The sequence below is a fragment of the Phaenicophaeus curvirostris genome, chromosome 11 (genome assembly GCF_032191515.1).
Source record: "Phaenicophaeus curvirostris isolate KB17595 chromosome 11, BPBGC_Pcur_1.0, whole genome shotgun sequence".
In the NCBI taxonomy this organism is placed as follows: domain Eukaryota; kingdom Metazoa; phylum Chordata; class Aves; order Cuculiformes; family Cuculidae; genus Phaenicophaeus; species Phaenicophaeus curvirostris.
In genome coordinates, this window is record NC_091402.1 from 6653685 (window position 1) to 6677146 (window position 23462).

At 40.4% G+C, this 23462-nt stretch overlaps 1 protein-coding gene across 1 annotated transcript in view; it reads left to right on the top strand.

The window, feature by feature from the left end:
* The window catches only part of ATXN7 (ataxin 7), a 68907-nt gene that overhangs the window by 42765 nt on the left and 2680 nt on the right, over window positions 1-23462 (top strand). Inside the window, 7 exon segments of the mRNA XM_069866243.1 lie at window positions 15925-16177; window positions 16843-17105; window positions 17860-17942; window positions 19653-19918; window positions 20340-20538; window positions 21579-21700; window positions 21973-22933. Of these exon segments, the coding sequence (XP_069722344.1) occupies window positions 15925-16177; window positions 16843-17105; window positions 17860-17942; window positions 19653-19918; window positions 20340-20538; window positions 21579-21700; window positions 21973-22933 (2147 nt within the window).

Here is a 23462-nt window from a genome sequence, read left to right on the forward strand (position 1 = left end):
CGTTGTATTGTCTACTTGTAGCAGAGATTCAAGCAGCTTTTCAGTAGCAGTCTTGAATTAGCTTTTGCCGCACCCAGCTCTGTAAGAGCTCCGTGACAACATGAAGCTTGGAAAAAATTACTAATATCTTTTCAAAATGTAGAAAATAGCAAACAGATAAATAATATGCAAAATTTTACATAATTTGTGATACTGTTATTGACTCAATAGGCCATCATTAGCTGCCTCAGCTAGTAACAGCCAAAATACTTCCAAACCCTTTTGTCTGCTACTGATGAAACAAAACTGTAATGTAGTGCTCGTATAGGGAAAACAATATTTTTCTCTAATTTACGTCAGTGTTCCTCCAGTTGTTGTGCAGCAAGGCAACAGGTTAGTCCTTTGAACAACAGCAAAGTGTTGTGGGAGAAAAAGCCACCAGCATGTCTAACATGTAAACTCCTAATAAACTTTGTCTGTTCTGCTGCCTTATATGACTTCTACAATATATGAGAGCACTGCTGGCCACTGCTCAAACCAGAACAGATTACAATTACATTTTAACTTGTTTGCCTGGGTTGTGTTAGAAAGAGAGCAGCCATCATCAGGAGATTCTTGTCCTCTCTTCTGTTCCCCAAATAATGAGGTGCCCGTGTTGGTATGAGACTAGCGCTCTTTACACTGGTTTGTGAGGGATGCAATTAGAGCAGGCTCCTGGAGAGTTGAAGCAGTTCCTATATAACGGAGTTTCCTCATTGTCTGGCAAGATTGTCAGGAAATCTTTATCTCATGGTGCTATATAGGGTAGCTTTTCAAAAGGAAGCCTTCTCTTTTAGCCAGGTCACCTTCCTAAGTTTTTACCCCATGGGATTTTCTTCCTTCACCAAGCAGAAGTTGTATTGTGCTGTGTCCTCTCTGTGTGACCCCGTGGATGGCAAAGAACCTGTTTGTCTGGTGGTGGGAAAAGCCCTAATTTCTGCAGAGCACTGCAGCTGGTTCTGTGGGTTAGATGGAGGGTGTACCCCTTTCAGTATGCCCTTCCACCTGTGAGCCTGAAACTTGCAGGTGCTTGTGGATTATTTGTAGAGCTGAACTTGAGCTGGTCAAAAGCTGTGTGTGATATGCTTCGGTAGTTTTAAGAGCTGTTCATTGCTGTCCATAGATATTCACATGGAAGTCATGGCTCCTCTCCTTGCTACAAAAAAAAAAATTGGCTGTGTCTCCTGTGTTACTGCGTAGCTGAAGTTATCATTTGAGTTCACAGGCTAAGGATTTTGATTTTCTACTGTATTAGGGTGGACTTAGCGAAGTCATTGTTCATTTCTTTCAGTTTTCTAGATCATAATGAGAAGCCTTACAGTACTCTGTAATGCTCTGGCCCTTCTCATCATTGGCATGGGACTAGCTAGCACTCATATTCTTCAATTTCATTTTGGCTCGCAGCCTCTGACAAGCCACATGTAACCATGTGTATGCCTGGAAAGATGCCATCTTGGCCTCTCCTTGCCTCTAAGGTCAAAGGAAAGGTTTTAAAACGGCCATAGTTCAGTCCCCACCTCATCATCGTGCCATGTACTCTTTGACCAAAGGTCATCATGTGGGTCACAAAGCTATCCACCAGCTAGGTTCTAAAAATACCCAGGACTGCTTTGATAGCCACAGAAGTGGTATAAACTTATGTATGTGCACTGTATTGTAAGGCTTGATGCTCACATCTCGCTTGTCATGACTGAGAACGACAGCAAATGTCACTATCATCACTCGCTTTCGTAATGGCCAGTTCCTTTCTCTTCCCATAGGATTGATCAGTGTTCAGAAAAAAGATGGTTACTGACCTTTAGGACTGTACCCACCACCTCCTTCGGTGGGTCACAAAAATGTACTCGAGGAAGCTGGAGGCTTGGCAGTAACGTAGAATGTGCGGAAAGCCCTGCCGAGCTCCGGGGCTGCTTCCTGTCCTAGATGTCCAGTTGCAGTGGTCCACAATAGCTGCAGCTGTATGCTTGAAATCTAACAAACTAAATGTCCTTTTCTGGATTTTATTTCCTAAAAATGGCTTAAGTCTATATAGAATGCGTTTTCAGCCTTGTCTGACTGTAGTGTATGGATAGCAGCACTATTTTGTATTTCTGGTGTAAACAAGCATGTTGCGCAAGTGGAGTTGATTCTAAGCTGTAAAATGCTGTCACTTGACTGTGCACCAACAAGCCTGTCAAGTTGTTCCTCTGTACTTGGTTATCAACTTTATTTTGGACTCACTTCACTTTTCTGAAACCCGAGGAACTCCTAAGCGTGCCCATTTGGGAAAGAAAACACCAAAAGCAGGAACCTTGCTGATGTATTTGTGTTTCCTGTAGGATATAAGGCACTCTCCAAAGTGAATACAAGTTACTAGTACTGCTTTTTCGTCTATTTAGCTGCTCCCTTCACTAAGCCAAGTTTCTTGTGGCAGGATCCTTGCCATGCACCCCCATGGCAGCCGAGTTGGTTCTCCAAGTAACCATGCTGGAGTTCTCAATTGATCAACTGTAAGAAGTTTGACATTGGCACAAGGCCCATCATTCTCTTCCTTCCAGGAAGAGTAATTATAGTAGCCAGTAACCAAACAATCTCTTTAGAGCAAAATATTTACAACAAAATCGGTTTAGACAGTACTCGATGTAAACATCAGCAGGCTGCAGCATGAGCAAGCCCAGCTTATGCCATGTTGACATCTATCAGATGAAATTCCTTGGAAGGCTCAGTTTTGGATGTACCCCTCAAAACTTCTAGGAACTGGCACACTAATCCTTACCGCAGCTCACAATGCGGTTCTCCGTCATCCCCCAGTTGCTTAGGCCTCCAGCCTCTTCCCCAGGATCAAGTCATGCTTTCATTCTCGCTAGTCCTTGCTCTGTTAATTGCAAGCTTTGGCACGAGAAGCCCTGCGGTCTGTGAGACTGTCAGTGGATGGTTTTGCTCTTTGTTATGAGGGAGCAGATGGTGAAAAGGCTTGAACTGGGTGGATGGGATGGGGGGAGAGGGCAGACGTGCTTTCTTGCAGTGGCAATGTTGGCTCACTAGGCAGCTTAGAGTGATTGCAAAATCAGTGCCTGAGATTGCTGAATTTTGAGAAAGGACAAATCAGTCATTTTACATGCAGTGGAGATAATGAAGCCTGGGTGGCTGTGGATATCCTGTGTGTTTTGACGTCGCTTTGACCAGGCAGCAAAGATCTTCCTGCCTTCCTTCCATAAGAGCACTGAGAGGTCCTGCCTTTGCTGTCTGAATGTTGATTTCAATGCTAATGAGAAACCCCCCATATTCAAAGGGGACAAGAGGGCACATCACCTCAAATCCAGGGGACCAATGGAGCTGAGAAGGAAGTTCCTGTCACTCTCTCCTTACCCGTTTACTTAAAATTAACCTAGCATTTCCAAATATAGGACAATAAAATATAGAGAAGTGGAAGGACACAAGGTAGAGCTGTATTTATCTCACTTCACAAAACCAGGTGTGAAGTTATAATGTAAATAAAATATTAAAAATTCTCTAGCCAATCACAAAACCAGTTCTCTTGGCAATGCAAGATAAAGGATACTTCAGGGTTGGGAGAGGAAACTGCATTTCTTAATATTCTGCAGTACTCATTCATACTAGGGAGGTCCTGTCTGTGTGTCCATAGCGATAGCATCACATATGATACAAATATATTTTCATGTTACATGTGTTCAATGAAGAAAGAAGGAGATAGATGGTGTTCTCTACGTTATCTTGAGTAGTAGGATGCAAATTTTCTTCCATTACAATGCATTCAACACAACTCAAGTTGTCCTTCTTGGATGATCTTGCAACAGCACAGAGCTGAAAGTTAGATTCTCTGCAGCAATGCCTGCTGAACCCCTTTTTTCCCTTCTGTGCTGCCCTGAGCTGGCGTTTGGGCAAGAGCCTCATCCCTCTCCAGTCAGGTTCCCTGGGAGTCAACAGCATGTCAGATGTGTCCCTCCACCTATGTATCAGCACAAGGTGTTGTCGCAGCTTGCAAGGCTAATATTAGGTTGCTGAGCTCTGGTATTAACTGATGATAAAAGTGTTTAGATTGAATCTAATGTTGTTTGTGTTTAGGGATTTTTTTTTAATGACTTTAGGAGTGTTGGTAGAAAATAAAACTTAAAACTTCTTGTGATATTTAGTACCAGGAAAAGAACGTCATCATTTCATTGCCTTGTATAACAGGTTGGTTTTACTACGTTGAGTAAAGTTACTTTTGCTTTTGTCAGAGTACGCTAGCAGTGTGTGTTTTAACAGTGGCACATGCATCAATCTGTTCCAAGGTGAAACCCTGTTAGTATTTATTGTATAAAGTTACTTGGAAGTCTTCAGTCATTGGAAAATAGTAAATAAAAACAAGCTCTCAGACTGAGGTACGTGGTGCATATGCTGCCGCTATAATATAAACAAGTATAAAATCCCGTTGCGTTCTCTCTGGGCTGTTATGTGCCTTCCCATGGGCTGTTGCTGTTCCCCATGGGAACGTACCGTCATGCCTCTCCCTTCCATTCCAGCTCCTGCCTTGACGCCCAGCTGCTGGGGTTGCTTAGTGGTTGGGCTCTTTGTCCTCACTGTAGCTCAGAAGGAAGACAGTTTTCTATATATTGTTCCACATGGGAATTAAATTGCCTGATCTTGGTCAGTTTATTTGTGGAAGAAGCAACAAAATAGAAATTATTTGCCCTCTTGGTCCTAAAATGAGAGTAAGCCTAATCAAGGACTGAAGAAGCATAAATTCTAATTCTTATGACAACAATTATATCAGTGCTGGTTCCCCACGGGGTAGTTTAAAGTCTAGAATTTTGTGAACCACGAAAGTATGTTGGAGACTTAGCCAATTTTTATTACATATTTCAAGTAGGAGAGTATACAGTACAAACAAATCCTCCAAAAACATGCGTGCCTCTGGTACTAATTTTAGCGATGGAAGGAGATGTCTTTTAAAAACAGAGTAATCCAAGGAAATGTCTTTGTATTCCTGAGTTGTCTTTAACAATTAACGGGTAGGTGGTGTTAGCTGTCAACTTCTCCTGTAATTCAGGGCAAAAGAGAAGGTGGTTGCTGTCTTTTGTTCTGAGTGCATAGGGATGGGAAAGTTAGTCTTTAGAATTTGTGATTTAAGATTTAGTATTCATTTCTAAGCTTGTTAATGGGAGCTGGAGTCTCAGTGTTTCTGTGTTCCACTTAAAAAAGTTAAAAACAACCCTGACAAACCCTGAATGCTGAAATTGCTGAAATGATGCTCTGTGCTTCTGTTTAACCTTTCTTAATGAAAAGAGAGTCATATGCTAACATGCTGGTGCTAATACACAAAGATGTTTGTACAAGCCAACTGCCTTTCCTCCTGGCAGACTTTTTATTTTAGTGACAAAGTGATTTGTTTGGTCTTAAAAATAAATTTGAGTGTAATTCGATATGTGGGGAAAGACCAGAAATTGCAGCCTTGATTATGGTAATTTAAATCAAGAGCAAAAGCCTTCAGCTGTTTCTTCCTATTCATTTTTGTCAGCAGATACACTGTAATTTTTATGAGTGATTACTTAGAAAGTGGTCCAGAAATTAGTTTTTTGGTTGAAATTAGCTTTTAGTCTCTGTGTATTGACTTTGGGCAGAAGTTGCCTTGATGTTCAGCCCTCAGAGTGGAGATTTAGGGGGTCAAGACCTATCTGGAAGATGAGGACAGTAAGTACTGGAGTGGGTTTGTACTGTCTTGAAGCACACTAGGAGTGTCTTGTGGCATTCCAGTGGGTGTCCCCGGGCTGGGCACCACTGCCCCAGCCTCTGCTCCCAAGCTGTTCCTACAGAAACTTTGAAGTCCCCAGAAAGTATTCTGATAAGGAGAGTGCCAAGGAGGAAACGGCAATAAAATCATAGACAGGCGATTGCAGTCCTGTCAGGCTGCTAGATAAACTGGCAGCTGTTAATCAAAGTGTTAATTGAAGAAAGAAACTATTAAGAGCATGTTCATTTTAGCTTGTTTTCCTGAGTGTGCTGATCCGTGTAATTTATAAATCAGAGGGCAAATGCATTCCTTGTTACGGCTCTGCGGCTGGCTGGCTGCGCACAGCATGGTCTGTGCCACTGTAGCTCTGTTCCAGAGGCTACAGGAAATGCAGAGACAGCCTGGATGTGTCAAGTGCAGTTGTGCTTTCATTTAAAAGGTTGAATTTGCTCAAACATCTTAGTTAGCACGTCCTAATTACAGCATTGCTTGGTTCTTTCGAAACGAAATGTGAAAAGGCTGGTTTATTTAGTTTGAAGGACATTATTGTGCAAGCACAGTAGGTGCATGCCCTCATTTGACTGTATTTGTGATTTCTCTGAGACTTTGCTGTGCTAATGCTGCTTGAAAATTTTAATTAGTGTATAGTTAACATGGTCAGTGTTGTAAACATGATAGCAGTTATTTCACACCAATCGTGATTGACCATTGCTAATGAAATAAGCTATGATGATCCATTTTTATAATTTAAAAATGAGTAATGCCCCGGAAATCGTAAATCATTGTAAAATAACACAAGAATCTGATTTAAAACAAGAAACCAAAATATTTATTCTGTTTCCATCAATTTTTCTGTTCCAAGAGACATCAGATTTTGGGAAATTATTCAGCTCTTGAAACATCTTTTAAAAATATCGTGGTTCGCTCTGCCACAGGTTTGCTTCTCATCTTCATTTTCCGTCCTGAGAAAGTTGAACAGTTCTCGTTTTTAAAGGCTTGAGCAGAAAGCAGGGTGTGAGCCACAGGCAGAGCCCAGCCTGGATCGCTCAGACTGCTCTCGTGAGGTTTTTCTTGCAGGTGGGCACTGCCCATAGCTGCAGAGGCTTGATAGTGCTTTTGTCCTGTTTGATGTAGGGAAGCGCATGGGTTCTCGCATCCATAGGGTGTGCATCATCAGCGCTGTATGTGAGGGAACAGATGTGAGAGATGGGTAAGGTGAGAGGCAGCAACAGGAGCTTCCTTCTCAGCTCCATGAATCAGCACTCCCTCTGCTCCACTGTGAGCACTGACTCCTTGGGGGAGCGGGGTGGCTCTTGGAGTCAGCACTGGCACTGAGTAGCCATGTGAATATTTATCTGTTTTTAATCTCACCAAGCTTTTGTTTCACGTGGCAGAGGATGTCACTGCACAGTTGTGCAGTGCGTAAGAAAATGATATGTACTCAATGTCTTTCTATCCTGTCGTTTCTTATTGACAGAGCCAAAGAATGTGATTTTCTTAGCTGCCGCTACTATTTTTGTATATCCTGTGATACTTCCTCATATTCTCCGGCTCAAAACGAAGTCAATTCCCTCTTCTTGAACTCTATTGTATGGAGAACTTTCCATTTCAAGGCCTTTCTTTTTACACCCATCTCATTTACATCCATCTTTTTTACACCCCAGAGCTTTATCAGTTAGCCTTTAACCCTCTTTGTATTTTGGTTCACTAACAGCTTATAAGCAAGTTTTCAATGTCAGCATATTTTTTTTTCTAGCGGAGCCAAGTCCGACAGCCAACATACAATGATTAAAATTTGCTGCATGTAAAGAAATAGCTACAGGGGAAAACATTAAAATTCCTGATTGTGGCGTGAATAGAAGCATTAGCAAGATGAAAGCTAGACAGGCGTTTGGGTACGTGAACTCATCTGAATACATTACATTACACAATATTATAATACTGTGTGATAAGGTCTTGTAAGGAGCATCGTTGATGCTGAAGGGGAAGAACATGATGTTAAAGGTGTAAACCTGGCTTCTGGGTAGAGAATGGGCAGAGAGAGAGAAAAAATCAGACATTTGTGGTTCTTCGGTTAATTTCTTGTTCCTGTGCTTTCAACAGAGTTCTCCATTAAACTTCTCTTTATTCAACTTGCAATTAAAAGTTTGGAATAATGTTTTTTTTATTTTTAAGTTTGCCTTATGCTTGTTTAGAAAAACTGAAGTTTTTCTTTAATGTCGTTCAGAGTGAGTGTATATAAGACGACAGTTTTCTAGCTGTATTTTTGAGGCAGCTGACCCATGCTCATCTTGGTACGATGCTCATCTGTACCAGTTACCTTTGCTTGATGTTTTTGTTTTTCATCACTGTGGCTTTTCCGAGGTTTTTTCCAAATAACAGTTTTTTTAATAGCAAAAAATTATTTATTCAATATCTGCTCTCTAATCAGACGATGTGGGTATTGTCATGTCATCAACAAGCTACACAGAGATTAGTGCTCACAATGTGGATGTTATAATCTCTCCATGGCCCGATTACCATCTAAGACATTCTACTGTCCTTCTGTAATAACTTTGCAATATTTATATTCCAGCCCTTGACAGATTTACGAGGCAGCTACCGACCAAAAGGTCCAGAGCCAGTTCCCTGGTGAGAAATCTGTCCTGTCCTTCCCCACCTCTTGGCAAGTTGCTCAGGAAAGCGTACCAGAAGTTTGCTCTAGGGTATTATGCTGGGGTCTTCTTGAGATGTTAAAGCCCTTGTGTTTGGGTTTATCTGGGCAAAGAAGGGGATGGAGAAAGGATGGGAAAACATCCTGGTCTGTATGACAGCGGGGGACCTCCTAGTGGTTGATCTCCCTGGCTCCATTTTGCTTGTGGATCTGTCCATGAATAATTTCATGTCCTGCTTCTGTCAGTTTTCCCATATTGCTCTTGAGAGTTTTGCTGATCTCCAGGAGGCTCTGAATAGCTGAAACCAACCTGACAGGAAAGTCTCTAATTCCAATTTGCCTTTGCACTGAGGGGAACTGCGCAACACAGGAAAGCCTGAGTCTGTCTGCACGCTTGGGGTGGAAGTATGTATTGGTTTGACATCTCTTGGGAGCAAACCCCATGTATTTTAAAGAAGAGTTTGAAATCCTATGAAAATTAATGACAGAGCTACACATGTACAAGAGGTTTTGAAGGTGTTAGTAACAAATTTGGAAAAATGGGAAAACTGATAGAAGAACACAGACGTGAAGAGGCGGCAGCAGTGGAAAAAGGGATGTGCTTGTATTGAAATACATTTTAGTGTTGCTATTTTGTTGTTACGTTCTTAATAGCTCTGTCTGCAATCTGCTGCTCATTCTCTTTCTGTGGTGGTAATCTTGGAGATCAGCAGAGGTATGCTGGGTTTGGGGCTGTTTTGCAGCAGTTACCGTAACAGAGATGGCCATTCCCACCCAGTTAGTGTTCTGCTCTTACACCACCATCCTGGCGACGCTATGGTTGTACCACTTTTGATAGCATCACTTAAATACCCTAAATTATAGTTACAGGATCATCTTTTTGAAACACAGTTTTAAAGTATTGAACTTGGCATTCAGTATCTTAGAAGTGAAAATCTTTTTCTGCTCCTCCCTTTGTTTTCTTCAATGGCAGCAGCAAAACTTACTCCCCAAACCTCTCTCCCACCAACTACCACATTTTCAACCATCTTAACAACTTGGTGCAAGAGAAGTTTTTCCACCACAAAGTAGCAGCTCAAAATACCTTCAAAGAATTCATCAGCTCCAGGACTCCAGAGTTCTATGCCACTGGAATAAACAGACTTGATTTCTTGTTGGTGAAAAATGCATAGATTCTAATGATTCTCATTTTGATTAATAGATTTTATTCCAAGTTGACATATTCTGCTTTAAAGTTGATGATTTAAAAGAGCAATTATTTTTGCACCAAACTAGTATTGTTTATAATAGTGAAGAGTTTTGGTCAAGGTAAGGAAGACCCCGCTGTGGTAAGCAGTGAAAACACGTAAAGCAAAGTAATGCCACCCTGACTTATGTTTGGTGTGCTGCAATATAAATTATACGCTTCCTTTTTTTGTTGTTGTTTTTCTTTCTCTTCTACTGCAGTGTTCTTTTTCTGTGAATAGAGTGCCCTAAGCAAACATTACATTCTCTCTGTGGTTTTGCTAACACTGAGTGATAAACAATAATATCAGCTGCCAGTTGCAAAGCAGTGGGGTTTTATGAAATAGTAATAACAACTCTCTCTGGAGACGTGACAGGCTGTACTGGTGCCAGTCAAGCCTTGGCAGACTTGCATACTGATAGCGTGGACTCCGTAAATATTCTTTTCTCCGACTTTCTTGCTGGAGTGTGAAACACAACTTTGTTTAGGTGCTGTCTGTTCAGCCGAGTGTAATTTTAACACCACGCAATGGAAGGTGGAGTGACCTCGTCCTGGCTTACCAGGCAAACAGAACTGATATGATGATTAAAAGGACATCAGTGGAAGATTAAGGCAGAATCCTTGGTATCCAGACACAATGATTAAAGAGGGATAGCAAAGCAGCAGTGAGTGAGTGAGTAGCAGTTCCCGATCCCGCAGAGGCAGTGGCTCCAAGTAGCCACATGCTACCAGGGTGCCATCAAAGGAAGACTAATTTGCCTTCTGTGCCCGTGATTGTTTAACTCCCGAGTTTCTCCTGGGGAAATCCTCATGGATCTGATTTTTTTTCTTTGTCGTGGTGAGGTCAGAGTGAGGGTGCACAGGAGCCCAACACAGGCATTGGAGTTAGGACTGCAGCAAGCAACTAAACTCCCTTTTGAGCAAAATCTGGAGTCCTGGTGAAGTGCCCTTCTGTAGGAGTGTCCCAGCCTGGGCTCTCCTGTAACATCATGCATCTGATCACAGAATCATTTAGGTCAGAAAAGACCTTTAAACTCATAGAGTGCAAATGTAAACCTAACACTGCGAAGCCCACCTCTAACCTATGTCCCTAAGCACCACATCTACAGGTCCTTTAAAGCCTCCAGGGATGGTGACTCCACCACTGCCTTGGGCAGCCTCTCCCTGTGCTTGACAACCCTTTCCGTGAAGTAATAGTTCCTAATACTCAGTCTAAATCTCCCCTGTCAGGAGAAGGTAGAAGATCAAGTAAATGGGCTCTCCACAATTACTCTAAAAATAAAATAGTTATACTGTCAAAAAGTAAGTTTTATCCTCAGGTTAAAGGTGTTTGTTTTAATATGGCTGAATCATTTCTCAAGTGACAAGTCAAAGAGCAGCTCAGTGTGATGGAGAAAAAGAGTTTTATCATGCACTTTTATAATGCTTTTGCTTTAGGTGAGATATAGAGGAAATAATAATTACTTAAACATCTTTGTGCTTTATTTCAATATACATATTTAATTCTGTGGTCCAAATTATACTCTTACAGCTAGACTAACCTATGTTAAAATGTTTTTCTGAATGTTAACTGAGTTCAAATGGGTGTGCTTCGTTTTCAGTGTGGCTCTGCTAGCTCTGACACAGGTCAGTTTGACTTTTTGCCCAGTACTTACGTAAGAAATCAGTACAAAAAAAAAAAAAAAAAAAGGGTTTATGAAATTTGATCTGTACATCTTGTAATTGCTGCCCAAAGCTACCAGTTGATGCCCAGAGAGAGTGAACGGCACAAAACACTTTCTGGATTTTGGGATCTAAGTGCATAACTGGGAAGAATGTTTTGAAAAATTTTAAGAGTATTGTTGCTCTTAATTTTTTGTTAAAAAGCTAGCAAAGAAAGTACGTCTTATGAGAAATAGAATATTTTTCTCTATAAGAGGATATGTTCTTCTATTTTAATATAGAAATAAGGTTACAAATCACTGTAACTCCAAATGTTTACTCTTTGGTGAAAGAATAAGTAGTACTAGCCAAACATGGTGGGAAGCTTTGGAGTTTTCTCCTCTCTTTTTCTTCCCCTTCTAGGTTACTTTTTTGCAATTTGTCAGAAATTAATGCATGTTTAGTAGGAAATATACAATGGAAAATAAGATTTTAAACCCAGAAAAATTGGCAGCAAAACTAAGGGCCAAGTGAAACTGGCTTGTTTTTTTTTTTTAAAAAAAAAAAAAAAAGCTCTTAAAGATATTTAAATTATCAGTATCCATTTTATCTGGAGGTTCTGTATGCTTTGTCAGTATGTGTATATAATTCTTGCTCAATCATAACTCTGGTAGCACACAAACTACTACTCTGTTTTTCCAAACAGCTATCCTGATCACTGAGCAGCGATGGCCTTTGCTGGGATGCAGTCTCTTTTCACAGCCAAAGTGCAGTCACTTTTTTGGCCAAAATTTACATCTTTTTGATATTTAAAACAAACAAACAAACAAAACCCCTAAAACAACAAAACAAAAACCAAACTACAAACACAAAATCCAAACAAACAAAAAAAAATCCTCCCTCCAAATTTTAAGGTTTAGAGCCATCAGATGCAGTATTTGAAATACCGCTTTGTATTGTAAAAGCCATCATAACATGAAAAATACTTTTGCTTTGAAGAGTTATGTGAAGGAAAGGGATTGGAGTGTTAACTTTTAAAACTTGAAAATTGAACACCTGGAGATAATTATATTTTGAAATGTTTTCAGTCTGAGTCAGAGCTAATGGCAAATGAAAACTGTTTTAGATTGGCAGATGATTAGTTGAATTTATCGTTATAATATGCTTAGCATAATAAGCATGGTGGTCTTGATTATTCAGTGACAGTTTGTGTAGTAATTTTTCCATTAAGAGACTGTGTTAGTCTGTCAATAAATACATTCATTAGATCAAGTAGGCATTGCTTAAAATATGCCTGGCTTCAAAGATAATATCAGCTTTCTCCTAGAAGACAAGATATCCATGGTATCCAGATGGTTTACAGAACAGACCTTAAGCAGATTTCACATAAAAACATGAATTTTATAACAAAAGTGAAACATTTAAATATAAGCAAATCCTGGGAGCAGCCCTCCCTCGGCGACTCAACATGAAGCAGGTCCAGGCAGATTGTAAAAAATGAGCTGAAAAGTCTTCTTATTTTGTTGATAAACTACGCAAGTGTGGTTACACTCAGGAGTGAGTGAAGTTTTCACAGACTGACAGTGTGATAATATCTCTTTCAGAAATTGTCCCAAAACTCTAGAAAAAGCCCGTTTGGCTTTGTGTGTGTGTGTGTGTGTGTATGTGTTCCAAATCCTATATCTATCTATAGAATAGAAATTCTATCTGGCAGGTGGTCTGTAATCTTGGTGGGTGATCAACCATGAGCCTTCATTCTGTTAGGTCATTTTATTTTACTGTCAGAGTTCAAAACACTTTATTTATGCATTAACACACTTGTATTGAGGTTGGTGCTATGAAACCTTCATGCCAATAGTGATCAGTAACATCTCCATTGAGTGTGAGAACAGTGCTGGTTAAAGTTCCAGAAAAGAAGTGTTCATATCATTTGAATTGAGACTGATATTTTGTCAAGCTTGCAATGAGGTATTTAGTCCTATTCTAGTCCCTGTCTCTTCTCATCTGCCAGGTTTTCACCAAGGAAGTAACACCCTCTCTCCCTTCAAAAAAAAATGTTAATCAAAACAGACTCCTAGAGTTTGCATTAGTCATCCCCTGGTTTATTAGAGATTATTTGTAACTGTGATAAGAACATGGACTTTGGATGTTCTAAATATACAGAAGGTGGAAGAGTATTGAGCAATTTTTCTCATTATCTCGCAGAGTAATCTCGCAGGGTGTAGCGTTGCTGAACTAATGGCCCTCAAACAGTAACTTATCAGGGCTGCTCAGGGATTCTTGCTGTGCTATAAAAAGACATTTGGCAATTAGCAGTGTGTCATATTAGAAGCACAGACGTTTACTAGAATGTAAATATGCCAACGTACTTCATTTACAAACTCTTCAATGGCATCTGGTTCTAGAAAACTGAGCAGATGATTTAGAACATCACAGATAACTAGTCGTTCTAAATATCATAATGCTAAAGCAGTTGTTTCTCAAGATGGGTGAGGAATCACTGCATTTGTTATGTATTTCTGTTGGGATTTCACCTGACGTCTCAGAGCTTTTCGGAGAAGACTAATTAAGCATTGAGGGCTCTTTTGCTGAAGGTTCCTTGGGTAGTTTGCACCCATTTTGCAGTGAAACAGAGAAACACACATCACTTGGATCAGTCTCAAAGATAATTTCTTGACTGGAGTTTCCCAGTCTAAGCTCTGTGCTTTTCCGTTTTTTTCCCCAAGCTAATGAACATTTTAAAAATGCTGCTTCCCCACCTTCATAAGAAATTACCTTGCTCGTGTTAGGCTTCTGTGTCCTTCTTTTGCACTGATGGAGCAACTTGAGTTTTTTCCCCCTCGTCCTTGCACTGTGTTGCAGCCTTGCTTGCTGGAGCTGTGCAGCAGGTGATGTGCCTGAGGATACCGGGGCAGGGTTGGTGCTGTCTTCTTTGATGATTTCCAGCTACAAATGGTGTCCTGGCTGGTCATCGTCTGAGCAGCATATGCTGTGTTTAGGACTGGGGGGAAATAGGTCATATGAGCAGGACACGGATGTATTGATTTACATTTTCCAGAGCGTTACAGACTTCCGTACAGGCTGCACTGGACTTGACTTTTCCTCTTGGCTGTAATTGTACTGTCATGGGTAGCCTGCTGCTTTCACAGTTTAACTAAGCTTAAGTCAAAATCTGTAAGCTGATCCTGGGATTGATCCGTGATGGATTTGGGCACCTTTAACAATACCCAGCTGAAAAAGAGGTATTACTGCTGACAAAGAGAGAGGTACCTTTCTACTTCTTTGATGGACCTGCTAGTTCTTGGTTCCTTCTTAGATCTGTGGTTTGTATGCACTTATGCCAGACACATCCCTTGAGCTGGTGTTGATTACACAGATTCTTGAGGAATCACAGATGTCTGAGTACCAGTGGAGCAAACAGTCAATTAACATGTCCCTGTGCAGACAGAGCTGGGAGTGACCTGTAGCTCTCGAGTGTTTCGTGACTGAGAATTCATTGTTCCAAAGAACTGTCTTTATAATATATGCTATTTTAACTGAAGTGGTACTAGCAATATTTTAGTGTTAATGAAATCATTTCTTTCCCACCATATTCATAGATAGAACCTGACCACTTTTAGTGCAAATGTTCAGATAGAAGATAAACAGAGGGCTGGAGCACCTCTGCTGTGAGGACAGGCTGAGAGAGTTGGGATCGTTCAGCCTGGAGAAGAGAAGGCTGCAGGGAGACCTTATAGTGGCCTTCCAGTATCTGAAGGGGCTACAGGAAAGCTGGGGAGGGACTTTTTACAGAGGCCTGGAGTGATAGGACGAGGGGGATGATTTGGGTTAGACATTAGGAAGAAATTCTTCACGATGAAAATGGTGAGGCCCTGGCCCAGGTTGCCCACGGAAGCTGTGGCTGCCCCATCCCTGGAGGTGTTCAAGGCCAGGTTGGATGGGCCTTGGGCAGCCTGATCTAGTGGGAGGTGTCCCTGCCTGTGGCAGGGGGGTTGGAACTGAATGATCTTTAAGGTCTCTTCCAACACAAACCATTCTATGATCCCATGATTTGTTTTTGTAGAAGAATATCTGTTGCTCCTTTTGATGTGGTTCCTAAGTAGAAATCATCCCGAAACAGGTCATACTATGAAAAAAAAAAAAAAAAAATCATAAATTTATAGGAGGAAAGCAAAACAAGTAAAACCCACAATACCTCAAAACTGAGTGCAGGTCAATGCTTGAGCTGCTATGAAGTGAAAGTTAAAATGTTAGCTTTTGACCATTAGGAGACATACATACAGATAAATCATTATCCTTTGGGGAAATCTGATATTTAAACTTGGTTGGTCTGAGGATGGGGGGCTCTTTGCTTTGTGTATCTGAGGCGTAGGTTTGATTCTCACTTTCTTGTTCCTTAAGGTGGAAAGAAAACTGGGAGTGTTATTAAAAGCTAAGCTTTAGTGACCAAGGAATGTAGCTCTCAAAGTTAAGAGACTCCTGTAACTGACTGGGATCGGCAAAGAATGGAGCCTCATGGTATACAGCACGGCCTGAATCCTCTGTGCTCTGTGCGTGGCAGGGGACCTCCCAAGCCAGTAAAGGACAAATGTTAATGGAGTAAAAGACAACATGAAGTATTTAAGAATTGTTTCTAGATGGGAACTTAAAACGCCTTTTTTCCTTTCTTTTCAGAAAGAAGACACAGCTCCTCCAGCAAGCCGCCTTTGACCCCTCCCTCCTCTTCAGTATTTTCCCTCATTTCATCTTTCCCTTCAAAAAACAAAGGAAGCAGTGGAAGTGGGAGCAATCGTTCATCCAGTGGAGGTACTAGTGCATCATCATCAAATTCCAAGTTGTTGAAATCGCCCAAAGACAAGCTGCAGATCAGCGGAAACAACAGGTTAATGCATCCGGTACAGCATAACAAAGTTCCCCATGATAAAATGTGAGTATGTGTTTTGATAAAGAATTAAATGTCATTCCTTGCATGGACACTGCTGTATCAGAAGATTTTTATTTTGTTTCAGAGGGGTTTTGGTTTAAGCGATAATCACTTTAAACTCCTCCAGATCTTTTCCAGCAGCCTAGTCCAGGATGATAGGTAATACTCATGACTGTTGAACAAGAACTCTTGCAAAGCTGCATCATAAATAACTATAAATATAGGTCATTTTTACTGGGGACTCTTAATTCTTTGATCTGATCTGCGTATTTAATCATAACAGAGTTTCAGCTCTAATTCAGGTGATTTTTCACCCACGCACGTGAGATTGCAGAACTGGTAATGTAATTTACTGGATATAGCAGCCCCATTCCCATTGCTTTGGTGATATGCTGTATCTGTGAATCCAAATAAGTTTCTCAAGTCCCTGATGACTCTCTGAAATACTTAAAAGGAAACGGGGAAAAGAGGAAAGATGAGATTATAGAAATAGAAAACATGAAAATGAAAAAGATTAGAGTAAGGTAACGGGGACTAAAGAAGGAAGATCTGCATTTGCACTGTGAATAGGTCAGAATATTGTTCAGTGACAGTATGTTTTAGGTACTTTTTATAATTTATGACTATAATTTTCAATTTCACCCCCCTTTGTTTTTCATAAATAATAGTATGACTCCATCTGTCAAAGTGGAAAAGATTCATCCAAAGATAGATGGTGCCCAACTGAAAGCTGCTGTTGGTCCAACTTGTTCTACTACTGTGAGTTCCTCAATAAAGACTGGCCTTAATTGTCCCTCAATACCAAAGCCACCCTTGCCTTCCCCTGGACAGATACTGAATGGTAAAGGTCTTCTCTCTGTGCCTCCATTTTTGGAAAAGAAACCTGAAGAAAATACAAATAACAGGAAATTTTTACATAAAAGATTGTCAGGTAATTGTTGTTTGTTATTATTATTATTATTTACTGTATTCCTCTGTAGTAATGTAAATATAGAAATACATATATTGAATATCTAAAATAAGTTTCAGAAGTAAATTAAACACTTTTGTAACACTAACTTGTAATTAGGTATGATTTGCATATTGGAATTGAAATTATAACTGGACATGCTCTTAAAGGATGCAAAGATCTTGAAATGTGGCTGTTGCTTTCAGAATCCATGCAGGCCTCAAAGGTCTGTCAGTTCTTACAGTTTAAAATTACATTCTCTTACTATCTTTAGGTTTTCTTTTCCTTCTTTCTATATGGAAGGTCCGAATGTCCATAGAAAACCGAACAAATAGCACCTCAGACTCAGCAATGTAAACCCAGTCTGCTCTTTCCACTTTTTAGACATATTGAATTTGAGCGATCAGAATGGTAGAGAAGCTCTTAAACCCAAACCCAACATCTGATTGTTGCCGTTCATGTTGATGGTGACCTCTCAACCTAACACGCAGGACCTGCTCCTCCTTTAGGGTCCCGTACAGCTGTAAATTCCTCTGTTCTGTTTGTAGACTGGGGATCTGTATTTCAGCACATCCTGAACTTGCCAAGAGCGGAGAAAACTGTATTTGTAGAATTTTATTGTGCATTTTTATTAGTGCATTTGCCTCTGTTATGTTTAGTAATTTTGTAGTGAAAATAAGTGTTAGTGTTTAAAAATGTCTTTTGATAACTTCTCAATACTGTGTACCTTTGACAGAGAGAGAATTTGATCCTGATATATACTGTGGTGTCATTGATGTGGAAACCAGGAAACCTTGTACTAGGTCTTTGACATGCAAGGTAGGATATCTTAATTGGAATGAGGTTCAGTAAAATTTTATTTAAATTTCCCAAGGAATATGACAGAAAACAGGAAACTACAAGTGTTTGGTGTCGCTGATGACCACTGTAAGTGGTACCTCTGAAAATGCATTGCCCAGAAGCAAGGAGCAATTGGTTTTGAAGTTCAATTAATTATTTATTCAAAAACATATTTCTTAAAGTAATGTGAGATTTGTGATTTTGTTTAAACTCTGTGAACATAGGTGTTGACATGGGAAAGGTAGGTTATGTTGCTCAACGTGTAGGCAGTAGGAGGTCTGCATGTTCTTTTTGGGGATAAACTTTGGATCATAGATCATTCATTTTAAATTTCCTCATGAGCATTGAAAGTATTATTTGTTTATGCAGGATTTAAATAAATCAAACTCTCCCCTCTGCCCCCAGCAGTGTCTGCAGCAGATGCTTAGGGGAGGTGTTTGAGGAAATGCTAAATGCTGCTTGTTGTACAATCAGCGTGGAAATGAGTCTTCAGACGAAGCCACAAAGTGTGCCTAGAGGTCAAACCGTACATTAAACAACCTGTAAAAAACTTTCAGTCAGATTAAATGTGTCCTCTGGCTGAAAAATCTTGGGGTCAGAGGGTATTGCTTAGTCCCAAGGATGCAACAAACCAGATCCCCTGCAGCGGCGTAATAGGTAGCTGCTTCCCTGCAAAGCAACTAAACTGTCTGCAGGGACAGCCTCTGGTAAATCAACCACCTATGGAACAAAGGTGCACGAAGCTGGTACTAATGACCCGGCAGAACTGAACTTGAACATGTTGCCCTTTTGAAATTACAGGGGGGAGGCAATTGTTTTGCTGGTAGAGGAGGGAAAAGCTTCAGGATTCTGTGAGACTACTCAGCAAATCAAAAGTGTAAAAGGGAAAGGAAGTAAAAAAATTTCTTGGAATTCCTTGTATTTTTACCTACTCATAAAATATCTTTTGGAATTGCTATTGGTGTCTGAATTATGTGATGATAATTTTTACCTACTAAAACGAACCCAGTCAAACCTTTTATGCCATATGAAGAAAGGTATGTGATTTAACGATTCAGAAAAATAACTTCCATCTATTTCAGTTTACCTAGAATTTGTGCCATAAATACATGTACTCATCTTACTATGTGTAGCATTCAGGACACTCAAAGGACTTAGAGTTCAGTCTGATTGGGTTCTGCTGTATGTTTTTGCATTCCTTCATATCTACTTGATTACATTAGTTTTCAAGGAGTACATTAGTATATAAAAGGAAGGAAAGTATTTTTATAAATATTTTTCATATCTCCCATTAAAAGTCTGATTTTAAACACCAATATGTGAAATATTTTCAGAAGTGAAAGTAAATATCTAGTAATTTTGGTTGTGTGCTAGTTGGCAATAAAAAAATTGATGTAAAAAGCTTTACAATTCTAGTCTTAACCTGATGAGAACCTAGATAGTTTCTTTTCTAAAAAGAAATTTGAAAGCAACATTTTACAGGATTGCTGATTCTTGTTATTTTGTATCAGACAGGGTTATAATCATTCATGAAGCAATTTTAAGGTTTATTTTCTAAGTATCCTCCATTGATTACCAAACCATGAGTGTGATGCTTTTTCTCTGTTCTAGAGCTTTAAACATGTTTGGGGGGTTTAATTTCTACAAATCTCATAGCCTGGGATTAATGATTTATTCATGGTTTTGCAGACACATTCCTTAACCCAGCGGAGGGCAGTACAGGGTCGAAGAAAACGATTTGATGTGTTACTAGCCGAGCACAAAAGCAAAACCAGGGAAAAGGAACTTCTTCGACATTCGGATCATCATCAGCAGATGCCCCCTCTCAGGGAACCACATCCCTCACCTACTAAAACTTCCCAGGAGCTGCACCAAAATTCTCATGGAGTTACTCTTACAGAATCAAAGCCTTTATTACCTAATAAACCCAAACCTCACCCCCCCAGTCTTCCAAGGTAAGGAAAATCTGCAGATCCAAAGGTATGAAATTTAACACTGGTATCCTCATCGGGTGGATTTGGGAAGAGTGATGTGGATCTGTTAGATGGGGCAGTGATTTTGCTCTGGGCCTGGTAACTGTCTGCAATTAGCAACTACAAGCTGAGCTGTAAGTTGTGGCACAGCAGGTTTGGTGTTTGAAAGAGGAAAAGCTGACTTGCATCAATGTAAGCGACTCAGCACTGATTAGGCAATGCTGCTTTGCCAGGGGTTCCATGCCTTCTGTTGTTCCTCTTGGTAGATGTGTGGTGAGACAGTGGAAAATATCAGGAAACTGTTAATATAGCTTTCCTTGTGTCAGAATAGTAAGCACTTAAGCAAGCTTGGATTTTTCACTAGGCTTAGTTCAGTGACCTCTTTACTGCTTGCCTTTCCCAGGCCTCCAGGCTGTCCAGCCCAGCACAGCGGGAATGCCCCGAGTGAGTCTCCTTCTGTCCACGAGTCCCCGCACCCTCCCTTGCCTGCAGCTGAGCCAGCATCTCGGTTATCCAGCGATGAGGGAGAATGTGATGAGAAAGAAGAGCCTGTTGAAAAACTGGATTGTCACTATTCAGGTCATCATCCTCAACCAGCCGCGGTACGTTTTCAGTAAAAGCTAACCTTGGTCTCTCGCTGGCTCTGAAATTGGAAACAGATTAGTTGAGGGTTTTGAGGGTTATTTTCTCTTGGATAACTGGTCTATTTTCTTCTTAGATTTTAAGAAAATTATTTTGTTGCCTAGTAGGCAGTAAAGGCTTGACTGTAGCTGCGAAGTAAATGTGTTAAAGAAACATGTTTGGATCTCACTTTTGCAATCCAAAAGAAGTCAAAATGTCAAAATATCAAAATACTGAAGATTGAATTAGTATTGACTTTAAAGGGCTGTGGTTTTGGAATAAGAACATGTGAATAGTGCCTTTTTGGTGACATTTTGTTATTAGACTTTCACAGACACACACACACACATATTTTACTCAAGGTGATAGTCATCACTGTAAAGGTGGTGGAAATGTGTGCTTTTAATGTTCCCTGCCCAGGGAACTCATGGCTGCTCCATCCCTGGAGGTGTTCAAGACCAGATTGGATGAGGCTTTGAGCAACCTGACCTAGCGGAAAGTGTCTGCCTGTGGCAGGGGGCTTGGAACAGGATGAGCTTTAAGGTCCCTTCCAACCCAAACCATTCTGTGATTCTATGAATATTTAAATCTTGACAAAAGTTAGTAAATCTAACCAAAAGCACAAGCTTTATTGCCTAGCCTTTATTTCAAATTACTTCCTTTTTTTTAGAACAGATTGTGAGCTGGTAGCTGATATCTCCTCAGGAGTAGATGTCATAAATAGTATATTATGTTTTTACACACACACTACTGTCCTTCTCTGTTTAATCAGGGGGATTCAAATTCGACCGCTGCTTTTCTTGCAAATATGGGAGTATCTGATAGGACGAAAATTATCCCAATATACCAAGGCCAAGAATTTTGTTATCCCATAGAAATAAAAATTGTAACATATATTTTTTTAATCCTTGATTACATCATCTAAGAGCATATTCATTTTGCAGTATGTATTCATTGTTATTCAGAGAGTTATTACTGAATGTAGTACCGAGAAGACACCAATAAAAATCTGTTTTTTCAGTTTTGCACATTTGGTAGTCGGCAAATTGGAAGAGGTTATTACGTGTTTGACAAGCGGTGGAACCATATTCGATGTGCACTTGACTTCATGCTGGAGAAGCATCTTAATTCACAGATGTGGAAGTGAGTAGAAGTGAAAGAGTTCTTGTTCTTCTTGGTATTTGTACAAATACACAAAGCCTGTGGTTCTACTTAAAGAGCAGTAATCTTGCGTTCAGATTAGCTGGGTCAAAGGTTGATAGTTTATGCGTTATATTTCTTGCAACAATTAACTTGATTTAATTAATCAACCTCAAGATCAACCCGAGTCACTTTATGTAGCATTACTAGACTGGCTATTATTCCAAAGAGTGGTCACTACGCAGGTTTTTGCATGTTTTTCTGTTTCCCTGCAGGAAAATCCCTCCAGCGTCCAGTAACACAGCATCAGTTCGTGCACCACATCGGACAAACTCAATGCCTGCCTCACAATATGGTGTCGGTGCAGCAGGTTTCCTCTTGCCCACCACGGTTATGTCGTCGCCAGCATTGGTATCTCCTTCCTGTGTGTCTCTAAATAATAAATCGGTACCATCACATGGAACAACACTAAATGCCAATCCTGCTGCTTTGGGTGCAGTGGATCCTGTCTGCAGTATGCAATCAAGACAAGTGTCTTCATCCCCTTCAACACCTACAGTGCTTTCCTCTGTACCCTCACCTATGCCCAGCAAACCTCAGAAAATGAAATCCAGCAAATCTTTTAAACCTAAGGAATCTTCTGCTGGCAGTGGCACCTGTAACAGTCCTGGCAGCGTCAGTAGCAGCAGCGGCTCAGGAAAGAAGCGTAAAAACAGTTCCGCACTGCTAGCACCTTCTCATTCCACAGAGTCCTTTAGAAAAAACTGCGTGGTTAACTCTGGAAACTCGGGGACCTCCTATCATCCCTCAGTGACAGCTTCGTCCCACAGCGTTGGCCTCAACTGTATGACTAGCAAAGCTAACTCTGTTAGCCTCAAACATGACCAATCAGGGAGGGGTCCTCCAACTGGAAGCCCTGCAGAATCCATAAAGAGAATGAGTGTGATGATGAACAGCAGTGACTCCACGCTCTCTTTAGGGCCGTTTGTTCATCAGTCTAGCGAGCTGACTGTGAATTCACACAGCAGTTTTTCACATTCACATGCTTCCCTCGACAAATTAATAGGAAAGAAAAGAAAGTGCTCACCTGGTTCAAGCAGCATAAACAGCAGCAGCAGCAGCAGCAGCAAGTCAAACAAAGTTGCCAAATTGACGTCGGTGAACAATGTTCATACGAAACACACTGGTGCAATCCCAGGGACACAAGGACTGATGAACAACTCTCTTTTTCATCAGGTAGGAAATTTTGTCTTGAGCTAAGCCAGTGTGTACATGCCTTTCCCCATGTTTATATTGAATGTGGTCTCTTGATGATTAGCTAGCTGGTTCCAGATCCTATCTGATTAAAATGCAGTGCTCCAATTTGTCCGCTACTCATTTGGAGTGGTTTTATAGTACTTTTACACAAGATTTTATATAAACACTCTCATAAAGTGTAGCTTTTTTTTTCAAAGTAACCTTAAATATGACATTCCAGTTCCTTAGGCATTGCCTGGGAGTTGCTGTCAGATGAAATTCAGTCTCGCATTTTAAAAAAGTAGTTTTAAAGCCAATCTTGCCAGGCAGCTGTGGAGCTTAGCTGCGCATCTCAGCCCAGCTTCTTGTTTCTGCATCAGCCTACAAAGTGGAATGTAATGATGCTCATAACACAACTGTGATACTGCGATAAAATAAGCCTATTATCCCAAGGTGTCATTGATTTACTTCTTAGTAATAAAGAGATTAAATGTTTTAAATAAGACAAAAACCTTTTGAGTCAGTAAAG